Below are 23,882 nucleotides of genomic sequence, written 5' to 3' on the forward strand. Positions count from 1 at the left end.
AAGAAGGCCTACATACAAATTATAAAGAAATCTAGCTCAATGCCTGCAGCCTCCTAAGAGGATTACATTACACTAATTAGCCCTTTACAACTGTTAACAGCTTCTGAACCGTAATGATGAGACTGAGAATTGCTTAGTTACTGTTACTTTTTAATTCTGTAACCGATCTTCAAAGATATCCCTTTGCAAAAAATAATTCATTCTAGAAGACAGCTGATCAAACTGAAATAATCTGTACGAGCTGGTACAGGACATAAAATAAAGCATCCTTTGTACACTTTGATTTTATATTCCTCAGAGGCCATACCCAAACCTCAGTACAAATGCCCTCCACTTCATGTTCTTCCATAAAATATTAGCTTTAATATGCAATGGAATTACACATTTAGAAAGCATGTTTTTGTATATATTTTGTAAACCTATATGCAAAAGATAAAAAAAAAAAGGTTACAGAAAAAGACCTTTTTTGTGAAGGTAAATACATGACTACTAAGAATAACAACATTTCTGCATGTCTAGATTTTTATGCCATTTTCAAGCAAAATAAATCATGTAGCATCCATTTCCTGAGCCAGGTTTACCAGTGGAGATTACTGCAATCCCAGTGGAGGTGTTCTGCCACTGATAATCATTCATTGAGGATCACACATTACATAACCTCCCTTATGCAAATGCTCCTTAGTACACGGACTTCTCGGTCTTGTTTTCATACTTTCTGTCAACAGAAATTCCCTGTATAGAAAAGCTATGAATACTTCCTGCCTCCTCCTGTTTCTTAGTCTATTTTTTTCTATTTCTGTTGCTTCCAACTGATAATGCATCCATGGCCTTGCTTGTGTGGCCTTACCTGCACTTTTCTAAAGGGTAGTTTATCTGTTGTGGAGCAAACAAAAATATTTTGCCAAGGTTTTAGTCCAATGAGTTTTAGAATATTTTCTGTTCTTGTGATCTTAAGATGTAACCACTGTATCCTCCTGTCAGGCTTCTTCTGTTTCCAAAATTTCAAGTACTTATTAGTTAACATTAAAGATGACCACTGACCATACAATGCAGGAATTTTATTGTGTATGCGAGCATCCAGTTAGCCAGCGAGGCTTCACAGAATTGTCTGGCAGCATTGCCTGTCACCTTGTGGTTGTTTGCAGATACAACAAGCCTCTGTGACACATCATGTGGAGCAAGGACCTCGGGGTTGTGTTTTATTTGAAGCAATGTTAATGGCCCCGGTTTACAATGTTATGGCTTATTGGCCATAGCAGTGAGATTCTCATGCTCCTGTGAACATCTCAGGTAGAGCTCCCGGTGCTCTGCACGACATCACACACCAAAGAGGACCCTCTGGGGGGACAGAGATGGTACAAAGCAGCTGCTATCCCAACCATGAGCCATCCTAACCATGAGCCAGGGAGCACAGCTAAAGCACGGCCATCTGCAGAGGGCAGAGAGTAGCCAACCTATCTGGCATGACTTCTAGGTAACCTTTGAAAGCAGGGGCTCTTTAATTCTCAAAATTCCCTCTGGTTTTGAGCATCCACAGAGGTACTACAATTTTTTTTTCTCTCTTCAAACTGTTTCTGTCTCAGAAGTTCTACTAATTCACACCAGATTATCTCAGCAGATAAAAGATCCTGCTAGAGGATACTGGTACTCCACATATGTTAGCATCCTCTGAATCAGCCTTCTCAGCCTCTGCAGCTTCGGAGGGGAAGTTCTTCCATTACTTCTCTAAATGCTAGAGCAAGCCCAAAGTTACACGCGTTTGAGTTCATTGAGGCACTACCCAAAGATGAGACACAGAGCATATAACCTGAATACATTTCTCAGAGTTAAATTTAAAAACCAAATCTGTGTTTTATTATATTGTGTTGATAACACTGCTTGTCATCAGTATCCTAAGCACAGTAATAAATTCTGCACAGTAGTGAATTTAAAAATTAAAAGAACAGGTAACCTATCAAATTAATAATGAAATGGATTTCTAAAGGAAGCTATTAACTATGTTTTACTTTCACTCTTGCCAATCCAACCTCTAAGATACAGAACCTTGCTTTTGTGAGGGATAGACATAGGTGTTGCCAAGTTGAACCTCTTCAGGAAAGGAAGGAAGAATTGGTGCAAATGAAAAAAGTGCATTGGTATCAGTTTGCTGAGGTATATTAACCTAAAATTTGTTAGTATACTCTATAGGAGTGTCTTTGGATTTGATACACTGAATAATTGACTTTTTCCTTCAAAAGGAGTACAATGTTTTGAGCCAGAAATCTCCCCATTGTTTTTGTTGGTAAAAGAATATATTCTTATAACCTCAAATATCTTCTTCTAAAATCCTAAAATCACAAAGAAGAATAGGTGATATAGGAAATACATCGAGTTGCAAACAATTACAAAATTTATCTCTCTGCCTTCTCACAAACGGTATAGTTATTTCTCACTGTGTAAATAGAAGAATAAAATGCTAAAATTCTGATTTGGTAATAAAAACCCACACCTTTTAAAGTCTGAGTATAGGTTAAAGTCAAAAATTTGAAAGTGTGTGTTGAGAAACTGAACACGGAAAAGTGAGTGTGAAGTACAATCAAGGGAGGAAACTAGATAAATTGAAGATGCCAAGGAAGTGTTTAAGACAAAAGGATACATGGAAATATATGGTGGATGTAAAATATTTGTGATGGAGAGCTATTCTTTTCCCAGGGTCAAGGAACTGATGTATTTAACTGCAGTGACCTGTAAATGATGCAGCAGACTGTTGGGCTGTGCAATACGAGTTGGGCAATCCTCACATGCTCTGAGTCCTAATACCTGGCAACTCAAACCTCTTCAAATGATTTACCTTCGTGCTAAGTTCTGCAATTTGTGCTAAGATGCTGAATAGTTTCAATCAGCCTCATATCATAAATGGTGTCAGCCAGGAAGCATCCACTACAAGTAAGGTCTGGCAGTGTTTATTTGACATTGAAGTCAAATAAAAATGCAATCTGACCAACACGTTTTGACAATGACATTGTTTCATACAGCGTTTAAGGAAAGACTGGATGTGGCACACGGAGCCGTGGTCCAGTTGACGCGGTGGTTTTCGGTCATAGGTTGGACTCGATGATCTCAGAGGTCTTTTCCACTCCAATTGATTCTGTGGATATCCACACTTCCCAACTGCTCACCGGCCTCGGGTGGGTTGGTGGATCACCAGCACAGCAGCAGCGGCCCCAAAGCGCCGTTCGCTCAATCAGAAGAAGGAGCGAGGGGAACGGGAGCGCCCCGCACGGCCCCGCAGCCGCGCCCCGGCGGGGTCCGGCGGCAGCGGGCGGGGCCGGGCCGAGGCGGGGCGGAGCGCGCCGGGGCCAACATGGCGGCGGCGGCCGCCGAGGCGGCGGAGCTGCGGCTGTCGCGGCAGGAGCGGGAGCTGCGCTGGCTGGTGGCGGAGGTCGGCCGGCTGAAGGAGCCGCAGGCGCTGCACTGCCCCGGCAGCGCCAGCCCCGAGCTGCAGCGGCTGCGGGCCGAGAACGAGAAGCTGCGCTATCGCCTGCTGCACCTGCGCCGCAGCCTGGCCGCCGAGCTGGGCCGGGCGGCGCCGGCGCAGCCCCCGGCCGGCGGAGAGGTAGCGCCCGGAGCGGGGCGGGACGGTGACCCCGGGCGGGCCGGGCCTCCGCGGGCGGGACGTGACGCGGACGCTCGCGGGGCCGAGCCGCTTGTGCCCGGCCCCCGGGAGCAGAAGCCTGTCGCGGTGTCTGCCCGCAGCGCTGTGCCGTGGTCTCTGCCCTTGTGCCAAGGCGGCGGGTTCACAGAATCATAGAATGCTTTGGGTTGAGGAAGACCCTAAAGATCATCTCCTTCCAAGCCCCTTGCCGTGGGCAGGGACATCTTCCGCTAGACCAGATTGATCAGAGCCCCATCCAGCCTGGCCTTGAACGCTGCTAGGGACGGGGCATCCACAGCATCACTGGCAACCTGTTCGAGGTATCACACGATTGAAAGTTGCTGTGACTGCTCACTGCTCCAGTTTGATCTCCAACGGCCTCTCTGGGGCGATTTTGCCGGTGATAGCTGTAGTAGTAAAATTTGGGAAATTTGTCTTGAGAGGACTTAGCTTGGTGAGCAGCATTGCTGTGTCTGCAGAACATCAAAAGGATGCAGTTTAGCTGTACCATGAGAAATCTTTGTACTGAGGACATGCCTTATTCCCTAGAATTGCCTTTTTAGCCCAATATTATACTGATTTGCTTTGTTTTGATGATTGCTGAAAAAAAAAGGTGAAGGTACAGAAGGATTATGGTTTGTATTCTTACTGTTTTCAGAAAGTCTCCAGTGCAAGTCCAGCTGATGCAGTGAATCAAATTAAAGAGGAAAAGAAAAAGGAAAATGAAGCTGTGAACGAGCACCAGAATGATGTAAGTGGTTGTTTACTACTACATAGTAATAGGAGTGGTGTTTGGCCAGGTTCAGAAAAGTCGTCAAATCTGGAATACTTTGCTGTATTTTGAAATCCCAGCTTTTGGGAAGAAAGCTTGCTATAGCACAGAGATAAAAACCTCACATTATTCAAGAGCTTAATCTTGCATTAGTAGGGTTACTGATACATTATTAAATCTCTACATTTTATGTAACCAAAGGATTTGGGTTATTGGAAAATAAAGGTCATGGTTTTATGGTGCCTAAGGAGGGTGATGGTTCATGAGCATTCACGATGGCTGAAGGGATATTGGCAGCACTGCTGCAGTACAATAGAGCTTAATAACTCACCTTAAGCTAAAATACTGGAACTTCATGTGAACTGTCTGGCTTGAATCTGCTGCTTGGAATGTAGTGGCAGAAGCAAGGTCTTGTTGGAGGGATCCAAATTTCTCCAGGACATTTGCCAAACGCAAATTTTGGGTCAGGAATATAAGCTGCTTTCTGAGGTCCAGCTCACAGACCCATTTAGGCCCAGACTGATGAAAGTGCATGGAAAATTGGAAAATCACTCTAAAATAGTCAGTAAGTTGGATGGGACTATTCTGTATATTATTATTTATAAGTGCTTTACTGAATTTTAGTGTAAATTCTAATACAGTTAGATCTGGACAAGTTGGAACCTTTGGGGATGCACCAACACTGTGAATCCTTTTATTGTCTTTGTCTCACAAATATGTGTGCGTGATCAAATTTATGTCTTACAGCTCCAGTGTGTGCCAAGCTTCGTAGAAGACAGACTGAAGCTTTATGAAGCACTGAAAAAAGAACATGATGCTTTGCTAGCTTACAGAGCAGCCAACCAGAGCAAATCTATCAAAATTACTCTGACAGATGGGGAGACAGTTGAAGGGGAATCTTGGAAAACCACACCATATCAATTAGCTGTAGGAATTAGGTAAGCTGCACATTCAAGGAGTTGGACTTTTGTAGTGATAAAACTGTTACTATCATTTGTCTCTTACCTTGTTATATTAAATATATGTCACGGTCAGTGGGTGGTGGCTCCCTTAAACTGATTTGCTTGGAAAGCATTGGCACTTCGGCTTCATGTAGCAGAAACAGCTGGTTACAGTTCGGATGCTTGGGATTCTGTGCTGGGATCATAATGCTTCCAGTTAAATCTGTGACACTGCTGAGAATTAAAAGGCATTGGACATTTGTGACTTAGCAGAACCTGTTGTAAGGAGCAGCCTTTCCTCCAGATCCCCAGCACTGAAAATTGTTGAACAAAACCTCTCAAGACCTTAAGGTTCTATACCTTAAAAGTAGGCAAGGTGTTTAAGAACACCACAGAAAGAAAGTTTCCAGTCTTCAGGTGCTACAAGATGTGGATGTGGTCTTATGGGGTTTAGGAATCTAAAGTCTTTTACAAATCTGAGCCTAAATATTCTTGTCTCTTGTCTCTTGTGTTTCTTTAGTCAAGTGTTGGCTTCAAATGCAGTCATAGCCAAAGTGAACGCTGAACTCTGGGATCTGGACCGTCCGCTGGAGGGAGATTGTACTCTAGAGCTGCTCACCTTTGATAATGAAGAAGCCAAAGCTGTGAGTAAACACTCTGGTTTCTGCTTGATTCAGGGAACTAATGACATAAAATTGATTGCAATATTTGCTTTAAAAATCTTACATTAAAAAATCCCACAAAACTATTCAAGTAATATATTTCCTATGATTCAACAAAGATTAGAGACTAAGTGCCTGTAGTTGAGAGTGAGTAAAATCTTTGTTCTTTTCATCCTTCTCTTTTACATAAACAAGTTATTTCTCAAAGGAGTTCACACAGAAATCCTTAATTTGTATGTTAACTTGAAACAGTCTGTGGTTTGCCTCAGTGCATTTGGAGAGCAGACAGTGAATGCAAAGTGAGGCAGTCTCTACCGTTTTCTAAAAACTGTCCAGTATTAGACTTGAGCCATCAATAAAATCTCATCCCTCTTGTACTGGCACTGGCACTGTTTATTAGATCCTTAAGTACTCATTTCTTAGTCAATTAAACTATACATATAGTTAGCAACTTGACTGAGATTTTTCTTTAATGGTATTCAGTCTGAAGCTTGTGTTATCTTTATGCGCTAGGATTGGACTTCAGTTTTGTCAAAGAATTATTCATGTGATTAAGCTTGTTGGAGACATTTCAGGAGCCTGTCAAGGCTTTATCTTTAGCAGTAGCTCTGAAATAGTCTCAATTAATAAGAAGTCAGAACATCAGAATGGTATTGATCTACTCTGTTGTTGGCTTCCTGTTCTGACATTTCAGGTAATGTAGCTTACAGACCCATTAATAAATGTACTGAGTGTGAACAGTGGCAGCCTAATCAGCTACATTGCTTTAGATGTGGTTAGTGGTGCATAGGCTTCAACTGATACTAACTTATAAACAAACAAGGTACAGTAAGTAAGTTGAAGGAATTGTGCAGAGGTATAGTCATCATCTTTCAAACAGAAGTATGGTGGGCCTTTAGTGCTGCATCTGCCATTATCTTTTCATTTTGAAGTATTCTATGTGATTAATATAAAGCTGTTTTATTTCTCTCAGAATTTGAATGACATTGGTTCCAGCCTGTGTCCTATCTACAGATATCTCTAGTTTGTTTTCTCTTCTTTTTAGTTACACAATGCACAATTTACCTTATGATTTGCTCAGCTGACTTCATTTACAGGTTTATTGGCATTCAAGTGCTCACATTCTTGGAGAGGCCATGGAAGGATATTTTGGGGGCTGCTTATGCTATGGACCACCAATTGAGAATGGATTTCATTATGACATGTATATTGAAGACAGGTAAAATTGCAGCATCTTAGAAATTTAATACTCCTATTAGAGATCAGTACTAGAATTATTTTGTTTGTTTCTGTATGGTAAAAGTATATTTCTGACTCTAATATGATTTGAAACATCGTCTTCTGTATATACAGTTCAACTGAGTGTGTGTATATATTTAAATTCAGAAGCAGTATTCACACACCTGCTCCATAAGAGTTGAAGCTGTTCTGTGGAAAAATGCAGAGCGTTTGGGTTGAACTTTCTGAAGTTCCTGTGAGGCAAATGGTTTCCTTGAAGAGTCATGCAAGTTTGGTTTTCAGGGGCCATAGTCACTTGTAGAAAGGGCACAAATACATGTAACTTGTGTAAGTGTTTACTCCTTTTCTAACCCCTGTGCACAGCTTTACAATTCTGTTTTTCCCTCGTTTATCTTTCTGTAGGCAGGGAGAATACTGAATCTGCATGAGCTGATAAACTGGCCCTTGTGGCTGGGTTGAGCCTTTTTTTCCCCTTGGTTTGTTTTTTTCTTAAATCATATGTATATTTTGAGCTATAGGTCTTCCAGATATTTAATCATGTCAAAGACTGTTCCAGACATTCAAAGGAATGATTGCAATGGGTTTTTTCAGGGTGGTACTATCTGTGTTTCTGGGTTTAGTGTCTGAAAATACAGCTGATTGTAAGTAACTAAGAAAAAATACTGTGACAAATCACAACACATTCCATGTTTTTCAAATTAGACCATTAGAAAAATGGGAGTATCAAAATAATTAATTTATATTTCTTTTGTCTGGGTCTTTTTATCTAGGAGTGTATCTAGTACTGAATTCCCACTACTAGAGAGCCGTTGTAAAAATATCATAAAAGAGAAACAGGCTTTTGAAAGGCTGGAAGTCAAAAAGGAGATCCTGTTAGACATGTTTAAGGTAAGTCTTTAGAGTAGCTGTGGATGTGCTACAATGATCTTTTAAAGTGTAATTTTAATGAAATATTGCATGTGACTGACTCATTAGAATAGTACAACAAAGTAAAACAAAGAAAAACAATACCGTCCTTTTCCCCCTCTCCATATGCCCTCCCAAGTGTTCAGGATGTTTTCAAGCACTTACAAAAACAGTTCCGTATTCCACAAAAACACACCTCCAGCTCAATGAAATAACAAATAAGTAAATGAAAGGCATACATTTCTTCTGGCTCACTTGTGAAGACAGGTCAGAAAAGGCTTTAGTTCTAGTCCTGTTTTATTCAGTGAATATCACCAGTCTCACTGCACTGTGTGATTGCTTTTCACAAGTGCTTTGGGGTGTTCAGGTGTGATCACAATCCTCAACACACCCTCAGGGGAGTTAAGATGTTTCTGTCTCTTACCCCTCTGCTTTTGCAACTCTTCTGAGAAATAGATGTGGGTTTTTTTTTTGTTGTTGTTGTTGGTTTGTTGTTTTGGTTTTTTTTGGTGGGTTTTTGTTTTTTTTAGTTAGAAGTGTCTTTTACTGGTGCACTTGTAATATTAAAATGTAATTTTTGAAGAGAATTTTATTATCCCCTTTATTGACGTTTCTGGCTTTTCATGCTTCCACACACAGTATAACAAGTTTAAGTGTCGTATCCTTAATGAGAAGGTGAAGACACCAACTACCACAGTATACAGGTAAAGAAATATGCTTGAATGGTATTATTAGGTATTTTTATAGCTAATTAATTTAATTTGAGAGAAAAAATTGGGTTTTTTTTATTCTAAGTTCTGAATTCTTGTGTGATTAGGACTTTAGTTTGCAATTAATATTGCTACTTAGGTAGAGTGAGATTTTCTTTCTCTGCTGGGACAGATTAGGTCCCAATTTGTGGACAAATGTCAAATTCAGTTTTTATTTATTCCGTCTGGTTTCAGTAGACAGATTAAAATAAGTTGCCATCTCTGACATTGTCTTGCTGCATAATGGATTAAGCTAACTCTAGCTCAGTGTGGGGTGAGGAACCTGCTCATTCAGTTACTTGTTAGTTGGTTGGAAAATCCAACATCATTTGCTGTTTGATCTGCATACTTTAAAATTTCCTGGCCAACTTGTTCAAGTTCACATATGGAACTGTATGAATTGGCAAATGTGTTATGGTGCTCTTGAAAATGGATCAAGTGTGCTCAGCATTTACCGAGTGAATATTCCACTTCAGGCAGAAGGAACAGTTACATTCAAGGTGCACTGAATTTGCTGTATGGTGCATATTTATATTTACTAGCATGTTTGAATGTGTCAAACATGAACTTGTGTGCCATTAGTGAATGTATTGAAAAATGTTGGGTTGCTTGGAAATGAACACTTTTTTGTTTTGGCATATAGATGTGGTCCGTTGATTGATCTCTGCAAGGGACCACATGTGAGACACACTGGAAAAATTAAGGTCCTTAAAGTAGTTAAGGTAAGTTTAAATTAACTGTGCATCAAAACTGAAATAAATTGTCAGTTGATTTATTTATATATTTATTTTTCCTGAGCTGACTGTACTAGGATTGGTCCTTTATATTGTTTTCTTTGCTTACTGCACAATAGTTCATAATTTCTTTCCCAGTTCCATTGTACAGGTAGAACTACTGACTTTAATCGTTGATCTGTCTGACATTTACTGATTCTTGGCTAAGACAGTAGTACCTCAGTGAAAGTTACCAGCATGTTTTTTATCAGAGTATTAGTGTAGTAACCTGCTCATTTAGACTGATGAAGAGCACTGCAAAACTACTCTAGCTAGTGGTGACCAGATGAGCTGTGGAGCCAATTCTGCCGTGCACAGGAGAGAAGAGCAGCCTAAGCCCCTGTGGCAGGACTGTGCCACTATCTCCCATCAGCACTGCACTTCACAGGACAAGTGTCCTGGTTAGTCTGTTCCAGCTGTCACATCTGACTGCAAGGGGATGTACATGCTCTGTTCTGCAGTAAGTTGACCTTAAGATTCTCACTGGGTCAGAAAATAGTATTTTGACCTTGTCAGGTACAGGAGATAAAGTGGACCTTAGCAGGTCTGCAAGTGCTGCTGTTAAAAAATAGCATTGCTTCCAGGGAAGCCAGAGACAGTGTTTGCAGAGGCCTCTGAATGTATGGTGTAGTTTAAGTTACTCACAGGTCCTCATTTTGGTAACCTTATTAGACTGAGCTCTTTGGAACATTCATCACTGTGGCTTTTCCTGGCTTCCAAACTGAAGTGTATGGAACTCTTGAATTCCAGGGATTGAGTGGGTAGAGGGTAAAAACTGCTCAGATTTAACTGTGAAAGTTAGGTTTGTTTTGCCTTTCTTGTTTTCCTACTGCATTATGTTTTCAACGTAAACAACTCCTGCCTTTTTAAAAGCCATAACATGAAATAATAAAATATGCCATGATGTGAGTTAAAACAAGGTACCTAAGCAGAATAAAATCCGATGTGACCTGTCACTTCCGTTTGTCTTCTGTATTAGTATGCTGACTAAAAGGCACTGCAAGTCTCTTTGTATTACAAACAAATGCTGAAGGACTGCATATAATACTTTTCCCAAGGAAAAATAAATACAATAATGTTTGAATGTGCTAGTGTTTATCCCTCTTTCTCTGATACTATGTAATATTATTTTAAAGTATGGGTTTTGTGTATCAGAGTTCCTCTACCTATTGGGAAGGAAAATCTGACATGGAAACTCTGCAGAGAATATATGGAATATCCTTTCCTGATAACAAAATGATGAAGGAATGGGAAAAAGTGCAGGAAGAAGCCAAAAACCGGGATCATAGGAAAATCGGAAAGGTACACTGTTCCACCGTCCACTTCTTATACTTCTATTATCCAATTCATTCTCTTCCCTTGTGTCTTAGTTTGGGTTTGATTTTTTGTTGTTTTTTGACAGTTTTAAGGGGAGCCAGTTCTATGTGCTTCTTGATGTCACTTACATTTTAAAGTTTTAGTTCTGCAAATTCATCACTTGCATATGAGTGTTAAACTAATGTTGGGAAGAAGTTAATGGCTTTAGTCCCTTAGTTTAGGGATATAAACCGTAAACCTGTTAATGTAGAGTCTTTGCAGATCCTACCTAAACCACTCTGTTTTTCACAGAAGAGAATTTATTTGGAAATGGTGTAAATAATGTGGTTTGGTTGCTCTTTATAATAGGTGTAAATATGGGGAAATGTGTGCTTACATGGTCAAAGAATCAAATGGAATTTGGTGTTCTTACACATCTCTAAGACTAAGAACTGCAGATCAATTAACTGGTCTTGCTGAGAATTTGTGGACCATAAATCATCTTGTTGCTAGAATATTCCATCTTTGCAAGTAGTGTCTTGATGTATGTCAAGTAGTTATATTGTGCAGTTCTCTCTGAATTGGTATTAGAGCATTCTGGTTTTGATTTACCTAGGAGCAGGAGCTCTTCTTCTTTCATGATTTGAGTCCTGGAAGCTGCTTTTTCCTCCCTAGAGGTGCCTTTCTTTATAACACGCTCATGGATTTCATACGAGTGAGTATGTACTGATGTTACTGGTACAAGTCCTAACGACTTGATTGTCATTTGTTGATCTTAAATGATAGGCCATTCATAGTGCTGAGCTAGCTGCAGAAAAAGAAGTACCCATGTATGTAAACATATACAAGATTTTTATAAGGATTATACAAATTTAACCTTTCTGAAATTAAGGCAGAGTGAAGCTGTCTTTTTTCAATTGTGCAAAGTCTATATGTTGCAATAGTCCTATTGTGTCCCTGTAAATTGCCATCATAATACTACAGTTGAAAAGAATCAAGCTTTTGCTTGTCAAAATCTCTCTCACCTTTTCAATGTTGCATTTGTTCTATAGGGGGAATATCGCAGGCGTAATTTTACTGAAGTGGTATCCCCGAACGTCTTCAACAGTAAACTCTGGGAAGCTTCAGGACATTGGCAGCACTACAGTGAAAATATGTTCTCTTTTGAGATTGAGAAGGAAACCTTTGCCCTTAAACCCATGAATTGTCCAGGACATTGGTTTGTACTCTCAACTAGAAAATGTCTTTTTTTATGTCATTTATCCTTTTTGGGGCTGAGGAGAAATAAAAGGAGTATTAATAGACGCTGTTATGTATGTTTATCATAGACTGCTATGAGAGAGCTTCCCTGACCGTGTCCCAAAGCAGACCTTTGCAGTAAGTCTGCACTGAGCTGGGTTTGTGCATGCTAATACTAGTCTGTACCACCAGTAAATACCAATTCTGTTGGATAGAGGTGGACATCAGATGTGGTATTCCAAGAAGAGTATGGATTAACCAGTCTTGATTTGCTCTTGCAGTGCTTTTTTCTCAGTGGTCTTTAGCAGTAGATTGAGTGGTGTCCTTCTTCTGTTTGCTTGTCTTTCAGGATGTAGACAGCCTGAATGAGTAAATACTTAAAAATGTGGTTACTGTCTGTACTGATCTTCGTTTATTTCTGTGTTGTCTTACATCTCCTGTAAGAAGTATAAAAGGAAGGTTTTTCCATGTTTCTTTTAGCTTGATGTTTGCCCATCGTCCTCGATCCTGGAGGGAATTGCCTCTTAGACTTGCAGATTTTGGAGTTCTTCACCGAAATGAGCTCTCAGGCACTTTGAGTGGCTTGACGCGTGTTAGGCGCTTCCAACAAGATGATGCTCACATCTTTTGCACAATGGAACAGGTAAAAAAAAAAAGAGCGCCTTTCACATCCCCACCAGTCAACCAAAAAAACCCTTCCCTCTCCCAGTGCAAACTAACAATAAACAAGAAAAAAAACCCCAAAGTATTTCAACTCTTGATTCTTCCATTGTATAGCATAAAGCTGCTTTTGGTATTTTTTTTTCTAGGTACTTCTTTTTATTTAGAAAGATGCATTGGGCAACTAAACCCCATAAAGTAGGATTTGTTGCATTTTCCATCTCCCTCTGCAAAAACAAGCAGTAGATCCCATTGTTCTCTATGTTCAGTAATGCTGAATAAAAACTTTATGTTGTCAGTAATGCTATAGATTTTAGTGGAACTGCATAGATAAATTTATGTACTTTAATTCAGGATACAATTTGGCTCCAGAACCTCATGCTTAACAAAAATTCCACTTTTCTTGCCATGCTTTGAAGCCGCTACACCTCGGATCTCTCTTTGCCCATTAAATGGATTTGGGTTCCTTGGATGTAATTTTCGAGTAATTTTTAATTCTTTCTTATTTAATGGACTCTTATGTTCATGTTACGAGGAATTCAGCAGATTCAATTACATTTTTATGTAAGTCAGTTTTAACCTATTTAATATGTTTTATGTTTAAGATTGAAGAAGAAATTAAGGACTGTCTTGATTTCTTGAAGTCAGTGTATGCTGTCTTTGGCTTTACCTTTCAACTATGTCTTTCTACAAGACCAGAAAATTATCTTGGAGATTTAGAGATCTGGGATCATGCTGAAAAGGTAATTAATTTAAAAGCAAACAAACAAACCCCTTAATATATGTACTTGCAGAGATAGGTATTTAACTGAGTTCTTCCATGCTGCATGGTGAAATTGCTTAAATCCAATGCTAAATACTGCCCTGTGTAGAAATTTTTCTAGGAAAACATCACATTAAATTGGAAGTTTCTATAGAAAACCAGAACTTTGAGATTCTTACTTATCCCCTTACCTTGAACTAGTTAAATTTCTATTAATATTTTTATTTCTGATAATAATATTTATACGAGGAACTACTGTTTCTGGATTATTTATCATAAACTAACGAATGCTTGAACAATGGAGGTTGTGCTGCCTTTTGACTCCTTTTGAATTTCAAAGCAATCAACTTAGAGTAATTAGAGACCCTTCTATACCTTTTTTAATTACTCTCTCATTATTATGATCAGCAACTTCAAAACAGCTTGAATAACTTTGGAGAGCAGTGGAATTTGAATCCAGGAGATGGAGCATTTTATGGTCCTAAGGTTAGTGACTCAGCGTTTCAGTATAACTTTGGGATGGACAGAAATGCAGATGTACTGCAGGCAAACTATATTTAGTAACTGTGTAATTTTGCTTCACAGATTGATATTAAAATCAAAGATGCAATTGGTAGATACCATCAATGTGCTACCATCCAGCTTGACTTCCAGCTACCCATTCGGTTTAATCTTACTTATGTTGGGTGAGTGGTTAAGCTGAGTATCTTCCTTTTTAAAATGAAATTAAACAATAGCTTTCATTATCTATAATTCCCATTATGTACTAATGCTATATTGCTCATTTAACAAATGATTAGCTTGTAAATCAGTCAGCTAGTAGGCAGAGCAAACAGCCCCAGTGGGTAGAGGAGCGAGTCATGAACCTGAAGATATTTTCTCAATGTGATGATAGCTCACTTTAATTGCAAATGCAGGAAAATCTCATTATCTGTCTTGTCTGCCAGTTTTGAAGACGATTGATCACAAGTAATGCTAAAAACCCCTCAGCTGAGTCAGTTTTCTTTTTCAGCCTAGTCATTGTGTCTCCTTGGAAGACACAAAATCACACACGCCCTAAGGAGCAAGTATGTTTGTACTAAGAGGTTCTTTATTTTTATCAGATTAAACCAGTTAACTTTGAACATAAACCAAGTGCAAACAGCTTTTAGTGAAAATCTGGCTGGTTTCCAGCTAGGCCCACTGAGCAAATGAATTTTAGTGCCACATTAACTTGAATACTCATTTTCTGCGTTGTATTTCTTGCTGTGTTTGATTTTGAATATTATGAAGAAGGGGAAGATAGATAAGAATCTGTAATTTTTTGGTCCTGTGGTATATTCTACAGTAGATGTTATAGCTTTTATGATAGGTGATCATATTATTATGAACTGGCTTTTTTTATAAAAAGCCAGGTTTTTTAAATTTCAGGATTGTAATTTAAGTGAAGTAATGAAAAGTAAGGGCAGGTAAGTTCCTGTGCAACAAAATAAAAGTAAGTCCTAATGGAAACAGAGTGCAAGGAAGAAGATAAAATATTAAAATGCATTAAAATGGTGCTGAGTCAGTCAAGTGTCTTCTCAAATTTAAGAGTGTCTCTGCCACTAGCTACAGGCATGATTATTTTAAATTAGAATTTCTTTAAAAGCCCAGCTGACTTGAAGTACATTTTTAATAAAACCAGTAGACTTTTCATAAGTATAACTAAAATTTGTCTTTATGTTAAAAGTAGAATCAAAAATATTAGTGGGATTAGATGTGTGTGAGCTAAGATAACTTTATTTTTAAACAAAACCTTGATTTTTTTTTTTCCAGTAAGGATGGCGATGACAAGAAAAGGCCAGTGATTATTCACAGAGCTATTTTGGGATCTGTGGAGAGAATGATAGCTATTCTAGCAGAAAATTATGGAGGAAAATGGTATGTGGAATTCAAAAAGACTTTAACAATTCTAACAAATGGAATTCTAAAAGACTTTAACAACATAGAAACTGCATATCCTTCCTATTGTCCCATATATTATAATGCAAAAATAATATCCCTAAAATTTTCTCAACATTACTAAGAAAAGTCCAGTTTTCTGGTCTGAGTTGAATGCTATCTATACAATTTTATGAGACTTTAGAAAAAAAGAAAAATAATGCAGAAATAGGAATTGTAATTGAATGTGTAAGTCCTGCATTATTCTTGTTCCTTTTTTCTTCAAATTTGTGCTTTTGTACCAGCAGGATGTCAGATGTATGTAGAGCAATTATTTGTGTATACACAGACATTAATTAATCGTAATATATGAAATATTTTTGTACTTTTAAGATTGATCATTTTATCTTGGATAAGATCTAGAAATATTTCTTTATTAATGTATTTAAATTACTCAGGAGGGGTTGATTCTTATTTTCAATCATCTGACTGTCCGCCTTCACTGTAAAGTAATAGATAAAAGTGAAAATGATGCAGAAAAAAAATCTGTTTCAAGTTGTGAATTCATCTGGGAAGAAAACAGAAGGTCCCACTTCTCCATATATCATTTTACTGGAATAATCTGTTTGCTACTTTGTGTGAGCTTGGAAAGAGGGAGATAATACACTATCCAACATCCTTAGCCAACATAAATAATTCCATACAGAGATTATTATTGTGAAACATGACTATGGCTGTGACTGAAATGTAAAATGCACCTTTGTTTCCTGTTTGTCCTGTGCTGGCCAGGCCGTTCTGGCTGTCTCCACGGCAGGTCATGGTTGTGCCTGTGGGCCCCACCTCGGAACAATACGCCCAGCAGGTGAGAGGACAACTTGTCTCCTTATGGCAGCAGGCAGGTTTCAGACATCCTTAGCACTCGTCCTAGAACAGGGAATTCATGCTTAGTAACTCTGGAGACATGTTTGGGGGGAGAGGTAAATTTTTCAATATTAAGTCAAAAATTTGTATCTGTCTGAGTAAGGGATACGAAACTTCAAGTATTTTTGGGTTCTTTAATTATGTGCATACTTCTGTAATTATTAAAGGACAAAGCATCCTGGATGACAAACCTTACGTAACTAATGCTTCATTACAGCACTCTCAGCTCTAAGAAGGTGGAGCCAGTTTCTTCCTTTTCCCACCATGTGTATTCTTGACTACATCACTTTTGAACCGTGGTTGGTTTTACCCCTGTCCCATGCTTTCCTTTTAATGCAAGAATAAGAGAGTGTGTGTTCCTACTCCTTTCTCAGACCGAGGACATGTTTCTGACATGCAGCAGCAGGGCAGCATGTTTGATACAGATGTTACCTTGTATTGTCTCCCCGCTGGGGTGCTGCTGTGTGTACAGGTTTCTTCAGATAACTTCATTGAAATCCTTGTAACCATCCACAAGAACGAAATTATGCATATATGTGAATTATTTATTGTGAGAGATCAATAATTGCAGCATTTACAGACGTATGTTGTAAACTGTATAGTAATACTAAGAGGGATTTGGTTTCTTTGGGTTTTTTTTTAGGTTTGCAACCAGTTTTTTGAAGCAGGATTTATGTCAGATGTGGATCTAGATCAAAGTTGCACATTAAACAAGAAAATTAGAAATGCACAGCTGGCTCAGTATAACTTCATTTTAGGTAATTGCAGCATCTTACATTTCTGAATATCATTTAAGTTCTAATGTTGGACAAAGTTTGTTCTAGGCTCAATTTCTAATGGAGATTGTGTAATATTTTGTGCTATGTCTTTCAGTGGTTGGAGAAAAGGAGAAAGCAAATAATGCTGTCAATGTGCGAACAAGAGACAACAAAGTTCACGGAGAGATTTCAGTATCTTCTACTATTGAAAAACTCAAGAAATTTAAGACTTCACAAATTGCAAATGCAGAAGAAGAATTCTGATGTTGCTGCTGGGAAGAAAAAATATTAGCTGCCTATGTGAAATGTTTCTTTGTTCCTGCACAGCAGTGATGCTCATCTGAGACAATTTTCAGTTAATGGTTACACAAAATAGCCAAATGGAGCCCTGTTGGTGCTCCAGGAAAAGCATGAGAGGACAGATGCACCTGCCAACTCCTTTAACAATCGCTTGGGTTTCCAATCTGCCTGTATTGCAGAATGCTTATTTAGAAAGTCCTAGAGCTCTGATGTGGTGGGTTTGCTGTGGAAATAAGTCAGGGCTGTACCATGGTGGGGATCAGGAGGCTGGGAAGGACAGGGGATGCTGCTGGGAATGCTGAGCTCCCTCAGTCATGGAGCAGATACCTGTCTGTGACCTGGCATCCTGAGCTTAGCAGTGCACAGGTGCCTCAGGAGCAGTTTGGATTAGGTTTTTTTTTGCTCCAGATGGTAACAAAAATTTGGGGGACTGGTGGGGTGAAATGTGAATAGCTTGGTTGTTTCAGAATGTGTGTTCAGAGACTATAAATGCACTAGAGTCTTTGTTGGAAGTCTCAGTGTAACAAGGCACTGATGGAGTTGGTGTGATGACTGGTTGCTGTGATGGTGGTTGCCAAGAATGCAGTTCGATTACTATAACTGTGTGTGAAGTGTTTTATTTTTTTTCCTCTGTTTGCTGTTGTTTTGGCTTTTTACTAAAACAAACAAACAACTTTGAAAAACCTTTCTGTGTGTAATTTATTACTTTCTTTGCTGGAAGTAGTTCGAATGATGGAAAGGAACAGAGGACAATTTTAATTTTAAAACAGTATGTTGGTCTTGAAGCTGGCCATATTTCTGTTTTGTTTATGCTTAGAAATAATTCTTAAAGTTGCCATTGTGGGCAATTGAACTGGATTTTTTTGAGAGATTACTTTTTACCTTTTTTTCACTTTAATATGCTGTTATTTAGTTAACAGGCTTAGTGTTAAGTGTATTGCTCAGTTATCTAAGCTATACAGCTCTAGTTGTGATTTAAGTATCACAGCCATGAAGCAGAAACTACAATTTAGTGCATAAATCTTAACACAAATGAAAAAAAAAACAACTTATGTTTTACTTCTGCCTCACACACGTACAGACCTGTGTTTAACAGGTCTGTGTTTGGTTTTGTATTCGTTTGGGTTTGTGGATCTCTCCTGCTTCTAAAAGGGGGAAAAAGCATTGAAGGAGCAATGGGAAAGCTGTTCCACCTGACAGAATTAACGCGGGGAGAGGCGGGCGATTTTTATTTCTATATTTTATACATACTACATTTTTAGGGACGATCGCTTTGGAGCTCCATGTGCGATGTTTGAGCCTGCAGCAGCGAGGGTCTGAGGGTGTTTCGCAGCGCGTTTCGGCCCTGGCCGCTGCCACTCCCGTGAGGGGCCGCCCGGGCGCCGCCGCTCCCCTCAGCCGGCCCGGCCCCGCCCCTGCCCGCCCCCTGGCGGCGGCGCCGGGCCCGCCGCGCGCACCAAGATGGCGGCGCGGCGGTGGCGGCGCGCCTTGCGCGGGCTCTGCGGGGCCGCGCTGTTCCTCTCGCAGCTCTCCGTCCTCTCGGGCCGCGGTGAGCGCGGCCGCAGGGCCGAGACAGGGCGGCGGGGGTGGGAGAAGGGGCAGGGACTCAGGCTAGGGCCCGGGGTGGGGACGGCTGTCCCGAGCGGCACCGGCCGCTCCCGGGGCCAGGACTGAGCCCGGTTCCGCTGCGGCGGTGGCGGTGCCCGCGGTGGGGTGAGGATGCGCTGCCGCTGCCCTGACTGGGGGCGAAGCGGGTGTTTGGGGCACGGCCGCATTTCGTTGTGCCGGCTCTGCGGGGTTGGGGCTGAGGTGCTCGGTGTCAGGGCAGAAGACGGGCCAGGCCCCGCTCGCCGGCTCGTGTGCTGCTCTGTTACACAGCACCTTTTGTACCTGCCCTCTGTCGCTAGCGTGTGTGATTGAGAGCGTCCTGGGGGTCCTCGCACGGTCAGGGTGGGTGGTGTGACAAAGCTGCCTCTCCTTCCTCCGCCCGTGCCCGGTGGCTGCCGTGGGGGCTCGACAGGCGCTGGCTCATCGCGGCTCTCCCGAGCCTCAGCCGCGCTTCCCGCAGAGCCGCGCGCAGCGCCCGCACGAACACAGCCGTGCCTCCCGAGCGGCTCCTCTGCCCCGTCCTTCCGTCTAAGAACTGCTCGCTCTGCTTCGTTAAATGGTATTGTTCAGTAGCAAACCCCGTGTAAAATCTGCTTTCTGAGCAGTACTTTTAATTCTCATGAATCAAAAAATAAGATTGAATGGAAATAAGTGTGGTTCCATGTCTTAAAGGAACAATTTCTTTCTAATGCTCTTTCTAATATTTAACATAAATATCCCACTATTAGTAGAACAGGAAAACAGATTTTTTTCTAATTTCATTACACTTTCCACTTGCATTTTCATATCAGAGTGCTGAAATCAAACTGTTTCTGAAGACAAAATTTGTTTTAGAAATTTCACTTTCTCCTTGTTTTTGTCTTGTAGCGGGATCTTTGGTGACAACAAAGCTTTCACAGCCGCAGTCCACAGTGGCAAAAAGCCTAACTTCAACAAGTACAAATGCTCCCTCTTTGAAAGCATTAGGTAAGTTATTATGTTATTTCTTTTGTTTGTTAATTGTGGATCCTTCTCAGACTTGAGTCCAAAAGTTCTTGAAGCAGGTCTTAGAAACCTGTACATGATTTCACAGTGGTAAGAGGCATTGTAGTGTAAGAATTTATGAATTACTCTTCAGTGACCACAACAATTACTTTGGGTTATCTAATTAGACAACTGGTCCATATAAGAACTAGAAAATAGTAGGTTAAAGTACCATTGTGGTATATGTGGTTTATACCCCTCAGGATGGTGGAAGTTCTTGAAAGACTCCAGCATCCTGCAAGAACTTGCTACCTGTCCACCATCAGTACAGCTTTGTAGCTTGCTGAGGGTGCACCAAGACTGACAGAAATGTTGTTCTTGTTGGGAGTTTAGGAGATGATTCTGTACACGTGCAAACAGCAAATGGCTGAGGTAGCTGTAGCCCTAATTAGAGCTCAACTCGAAGTAGGTTGCTCGTGTCACTCCGTTGCTATTCCTGAACTGATTACTGCTGCTGAGGAGCGCTGGCTGAGGCGGCACTAATCCCCATCAGCTCAGTCCTGGTGCTGTGCTGGAGTGTTGGCTGCTGTCCTGCACAGAGCCCTGTGGCTCCTCTGACTCCCACAGCACAGGCTGGGAATGCTGCTCCATGTATAGTGAGGAAAGTCCTTTATACAGCATCAGTGCATGTGTTTGTCTATGTATAAGTATAAAATAATGTATATATATATACACTTTAGACTATTTAGCTTTTTTTACTCATGTTCTTAATTCACTTATTGCACCTTTCAGAAAGTACAGAAATTCCACCTTACCTGACTAACTGTCCCAGCAACGGGCTTTGCAGTAGATTGCCACCAGACTGCATGACGTGTAACACAAACTATTCCTGTATATACGGAAAGACAGCAACCTTTGACTGCAAAGTCAAGCCGCATGTTCATTGTGTTGTAAGTAACCTATTACTGTTAACCCCAGATTTAAGTAATTAACTGTGGCATCTTGTCTTAAAATGCAGAATACTGATTTCCAGGTTCTGATGTAGGCAGGTTTGCAGTTCTGTGATAAGTTTGATCACTCACTGTGGGCTGTTGAAGAGGCAGGTCTGCCCTTCCCTGGTTTGCCTTTCTCGCCTTGGATCTTTTTGTTACCTGGCCATGCCTTTGAGTTAAACCACTCCAAACATTTTGAGAGTGGAGAGGCTGAATATCTGTCAGAGCTACAAACTGACCTTACAGGTGAGACTAAATGAGTCCTCTTTTTGGCAGCAGCCTTAGATTGGAGGAATCAGGAATGTTAAATGTGACTTTGATACCTCTTTGGTGGTTTTCTATTCTGCTCTATAAAAGGTAGCAAACAGAACAATTGTTCTTTTGCCCAAAATGTCTGCTCATGAAACCTAATTTGATACTGCACATTGATTTTTCATTTTAATACTGTTGAAGTAATAGTGCTCTCCTTTTACAGGATGAGAATAACCACGAGCAGGAGAACTTTACAATTAACATGACGTGCCAGTTTTGCTGGCAGCTTGCCACAAGTGATTATGTCTGTACCAATTCCACAAACTGCATGACAGTTTCCTGCCCTCGACAGCGATACAATGCAACTTGCACAGTCCGGGATCACATTCATTGTCTAGGTAAGGTGGGCAAAGCTGGAGTTCTCTAAAGAATTTTTCACATATTTTATAATGGGCGAATACAAAGATTCTTTATGTTCTTTTGCAATAACAGCCTGCTCTTTGATGAATCTACTGAATTTTTTATTGTTGCATTTCATTTTTTAGCATGATAGCAACATCTAACTGCAAATATTGGCTTATTATATTGTTGTATACTGTCACACCGGAGAAAACAGTTCTTTTTATTTTGGTCAACTTCTGTGAGTTAAAATTACTTAAACCTACTAGTGGTCTGATTCTCAGACCGCTAATAGAATCAATATCAAATGTCTCCATAGGCCAATTAAAAAAAATTATGCTGATTCCATCCAACTAGGCTTAATTTTCCCTCTGTTGGTTCACTGACTTTTCTGATACGGGATCAAGATAAATGGAACAGAGAACTGCAGGGTATAAATGAGCTTGTGCGTTGACAGATGTTTCTCAGTTAGTGACAACCCTTTGAGACTCCTTTTGGAAAAGTACAGTATCTTCTTCTTTGTCATTTTCTTCCTTATAGCATGGTCTTTGTTTATTGCATTAAGGTTTTAATGTTTTCCAATGTTCAGGTAACCGTGTCTTTCCTAAGATGCTCTATTGCAACTGGACTGGAGGTTATAAGTGGTCTACTGCCTTGGCACTAAGGTAAGTAGGAACTATTGGATAATGTCACACTAAAAGATTTGCTTTCTTTAAAATCTTCAGGTTCTGTGGTTTTCTGCTTGGTATTTTTTAAAGGTGTGCTGGATAACCACTATTTCAGATAGTCTAGCTTGAAATGGTGGGCATAGAATGCATGAAGGGTTCGCATGAAACAGTGCTGGCTGTCTTCAGCAAACACAGCTGGAGGAAAAACACTTGGGTACCCAAGCTCAGTTCCTCTAAAAATAATAATAATTAATCATATTTTTATTCTTACAGCATCACCCTTGGTGGATTTGGTGCTGATCGTTTCTATTTGGGTCAGTGGCGGGAAGGTCTGGGAAAACTCTTCAGCTTCGGTGGACTTGGAATATGGACACTAATCGATGTGCTGCTAATAGGTGTTGGCTATGTGGGACCTGCAGATGGATCTCTCTATATTTAAATGTGGGTGCAGTGTGTTTCAGAGAGGAGTCATTGCCTGCAAAGGGCTCTAAATAAACAAGTGTGGAGATTTGAGCCTTTAAGGTAGAATGAAGAACAACTGTTTGTTCTGTGTGTATACATTTTAATGTACAGTATCTGTACTTGGTTTGCCTTTAACTAAGGTCAAATAAAAGAGTGGATCACCGAGTAAGTTGAAATTGATTTAATTTCTTCTATGGACATGATATTTTTCTATGAAAAAAAAGTTGGGCAGCTAACCAAATTCTCCACTGTGCTTGAGCTTGGATGATTTGTCAGGCCCCCAAAGAGCTGTAAACTAACTTGAATTCTGAATTGTTTACTTCATATTTCTATGCTTGAATTTAACTCTAAAGCTAACTTCTCTAAATATGTCTGTATTTTATTTTATTTGTGGGAGGATAATTTATTTGCCTGAGTTACGTTGGTAGTATGTAAATCACCATGTTTTATGATGTTAATTACATTATGTTCTTGGTTTGGGACATAGCAAGAGCCAATATCTGCTTAGGGGCTCGACTTTAGATTGTGGGAGAGCTTAGAATTAGACTGCAGTATCTAAATGCTAAATATGAAATAATTGAAATGGATTTTTTTGGATTGTTCTGGAATAACTTTGTTTTGGTTGGGTTTGACCAGCATATCTGTGAAAGTTACAGTTCCTATTATTGTGCTAGCAAGCTTGCCAAATTTCTTTAAAGAGGGTTGGCAATATAATCGATGAGTTTATCCACTTAGGACTTTGTGACGCGATGATGTAGCGGACTAGTGCCATTACGGGACAGCTTTGTGTAGTCGCGGTGGATGCCCGGCCGTGCGTGCCCCTGGCTCGGGGCTGGAGCTGCTGTAGCGCTGCGGTGCTGTCGGGCTGGAAACGCTATGGCTTCAATAAAGTGCCCCTTGAATGCTGACGGCGTTTGTCGCGGTCCCGGCTCGGTGCGCGGGGCGGGCGGAGCGGCGGGCGCGGCCCCGCGCTGTGCGGTGCCGGGGGCGGGCCGGAGGCGGGGCCGGGGCGGTGCCGGGGGCGGG

The 23,882-nt window shown here is 40.4% G+C and overlaps 2 protein-coding genes across 2 annotated transcripts; both read left to right on the top strand.

Moving 5' to 3' along the window:
• Positions 1 to 3,292: 3,292 nt before the first annotated feature.
• Positions 3,293 to 18,200, top strand: LOC119705178 (threonine--tRNA ligase 1, cytoplasmic-like). The gene is made up of 19 exons (XM_038147280.1): positions 3,293 to 3,595; positions 4,293 to 4,385; positions 5,154 to 5,344; positions 5,868 to 5,991; positions 7,107 to 7,228; positions 8,019 to 8,136; positions 8,794 to 8,858; positions 9,547 to 9,625; positions 10,832 to 10,978; positions 11,589 to 11,687; positions 12,025 to 12,191; positions 12,692 to 12,854; positions 13,477 to 13,614; positions 14,043 to 14,120; positions 14,220 to 14,320; positions 15,429 to 15,533; positions 16,323 to 16,395; positions 17,098 to 17,212; positions 17,328 to 18,200. Exons 1-19 carry the CDS (start codon positions 3,344 to 3,346, stop codon positions 17,474 to 17,476), a joined length of 2,379 nt encoding a protein of 792 aa, XP_038003208.1. The 5' UTR covers positions 3,293 to 3,343; the 3' UTR covers positions 17,477 to 18,200.
• Positions 18,201 to 18,938: 738 nt separating this feature from the next.
• On the top strand, positions 18,939 to 23,763 carry TM2D3 (TM2 domain containing 3). The gene is made up of 6 exons (XM_038147281.1): positions 18,939 to 19,061; positions 19,988 to 20,086; positions 20,876 to 21,033; positions 21,551 to 21,725; positions 22,316 to 22,391; positions 22,668 to 23,763. Exons 1-6 carry the CDS (start codon positions 18,974 to 18,976, stop codon positions 22,831 to 22,833), a joined length of 762 nt encoding a protein of 253 aa, XP_038003209.1. The 5' UTR covers positions 18,939 to 18,973; the 3' UTR covers positions 22,834 to 23,763.
• Positions 23,764 to 23,882: the final 119 nt, after the last annotated feature.

The sequence above is a fragment of the Motacilla alba genome, chromosome 10 (assembly GCF_015832195.1).
Source record: "Motacilla alba alba isolate MOTALB_02 chromosome 10, Motacilla_alba_V1.0_pri, whole genome shotgun sequence".
In the NCBI taxonomy this organism is placed as follows: Eukaryota; Metazoa; Chordata; class Aves; order Passeriformes; family Motacillidae; genus Motacilla; species Motacilla alba.

What these genes read in the sequence shown, in the direction of transcription:
- LOC119705178 (XM_038147280.1), top strand. Translation starts at nt 3,344, where the DNA reads ATGGCGGCGGCGGCCGCCGAGGCGGCGGAGCTGCGGCTGTCGCGGCAG. An exon ending in TGAACGAGCACCAGAATGAT is followed by an intron (nt 4,386 to 5,153) that starts GTAAGTGGTTGT and finishes TATGTCTTACAG; the next exon opens with CTCCAGTGTGTGCCAAGCTT. An exon ending in TCTTTTGCACAATGGAACAG is followed by an intron (nt 12,855 to 13,476) that starts GTAAAAAAAAAA and finishes TTTATGTTTAAG; the next exon opens with ATTGAAGAAGAAATTAAGGA.
- TM2D3 (XM_038147281.1), top strand. Translation starts at nt 18,974, where the DNA reads ATGGCGGCGCGGCGGTGGCGGCGCGCCTTGCGCGGGCTCTGCGGGGCC. An exon ending in CTCCGTCCTCTCGGGCCGCG is followed by an intron (nt 19,062 to 19,987) that starts GTGAGCGCGGCC and finishes TTTGTCTTGTAG; the next exon opens with CGGGATCTTTGGTGACAACA. An exon ending in GGATCACATTCATTGTCTAG is followed by an intron (nt 21,726 to 22,315) that starts GTAAGGTGGGCA and finishes TCCAATGTTCAG; the next exon opens with GTAACCGTGTCTTTCCTAAG.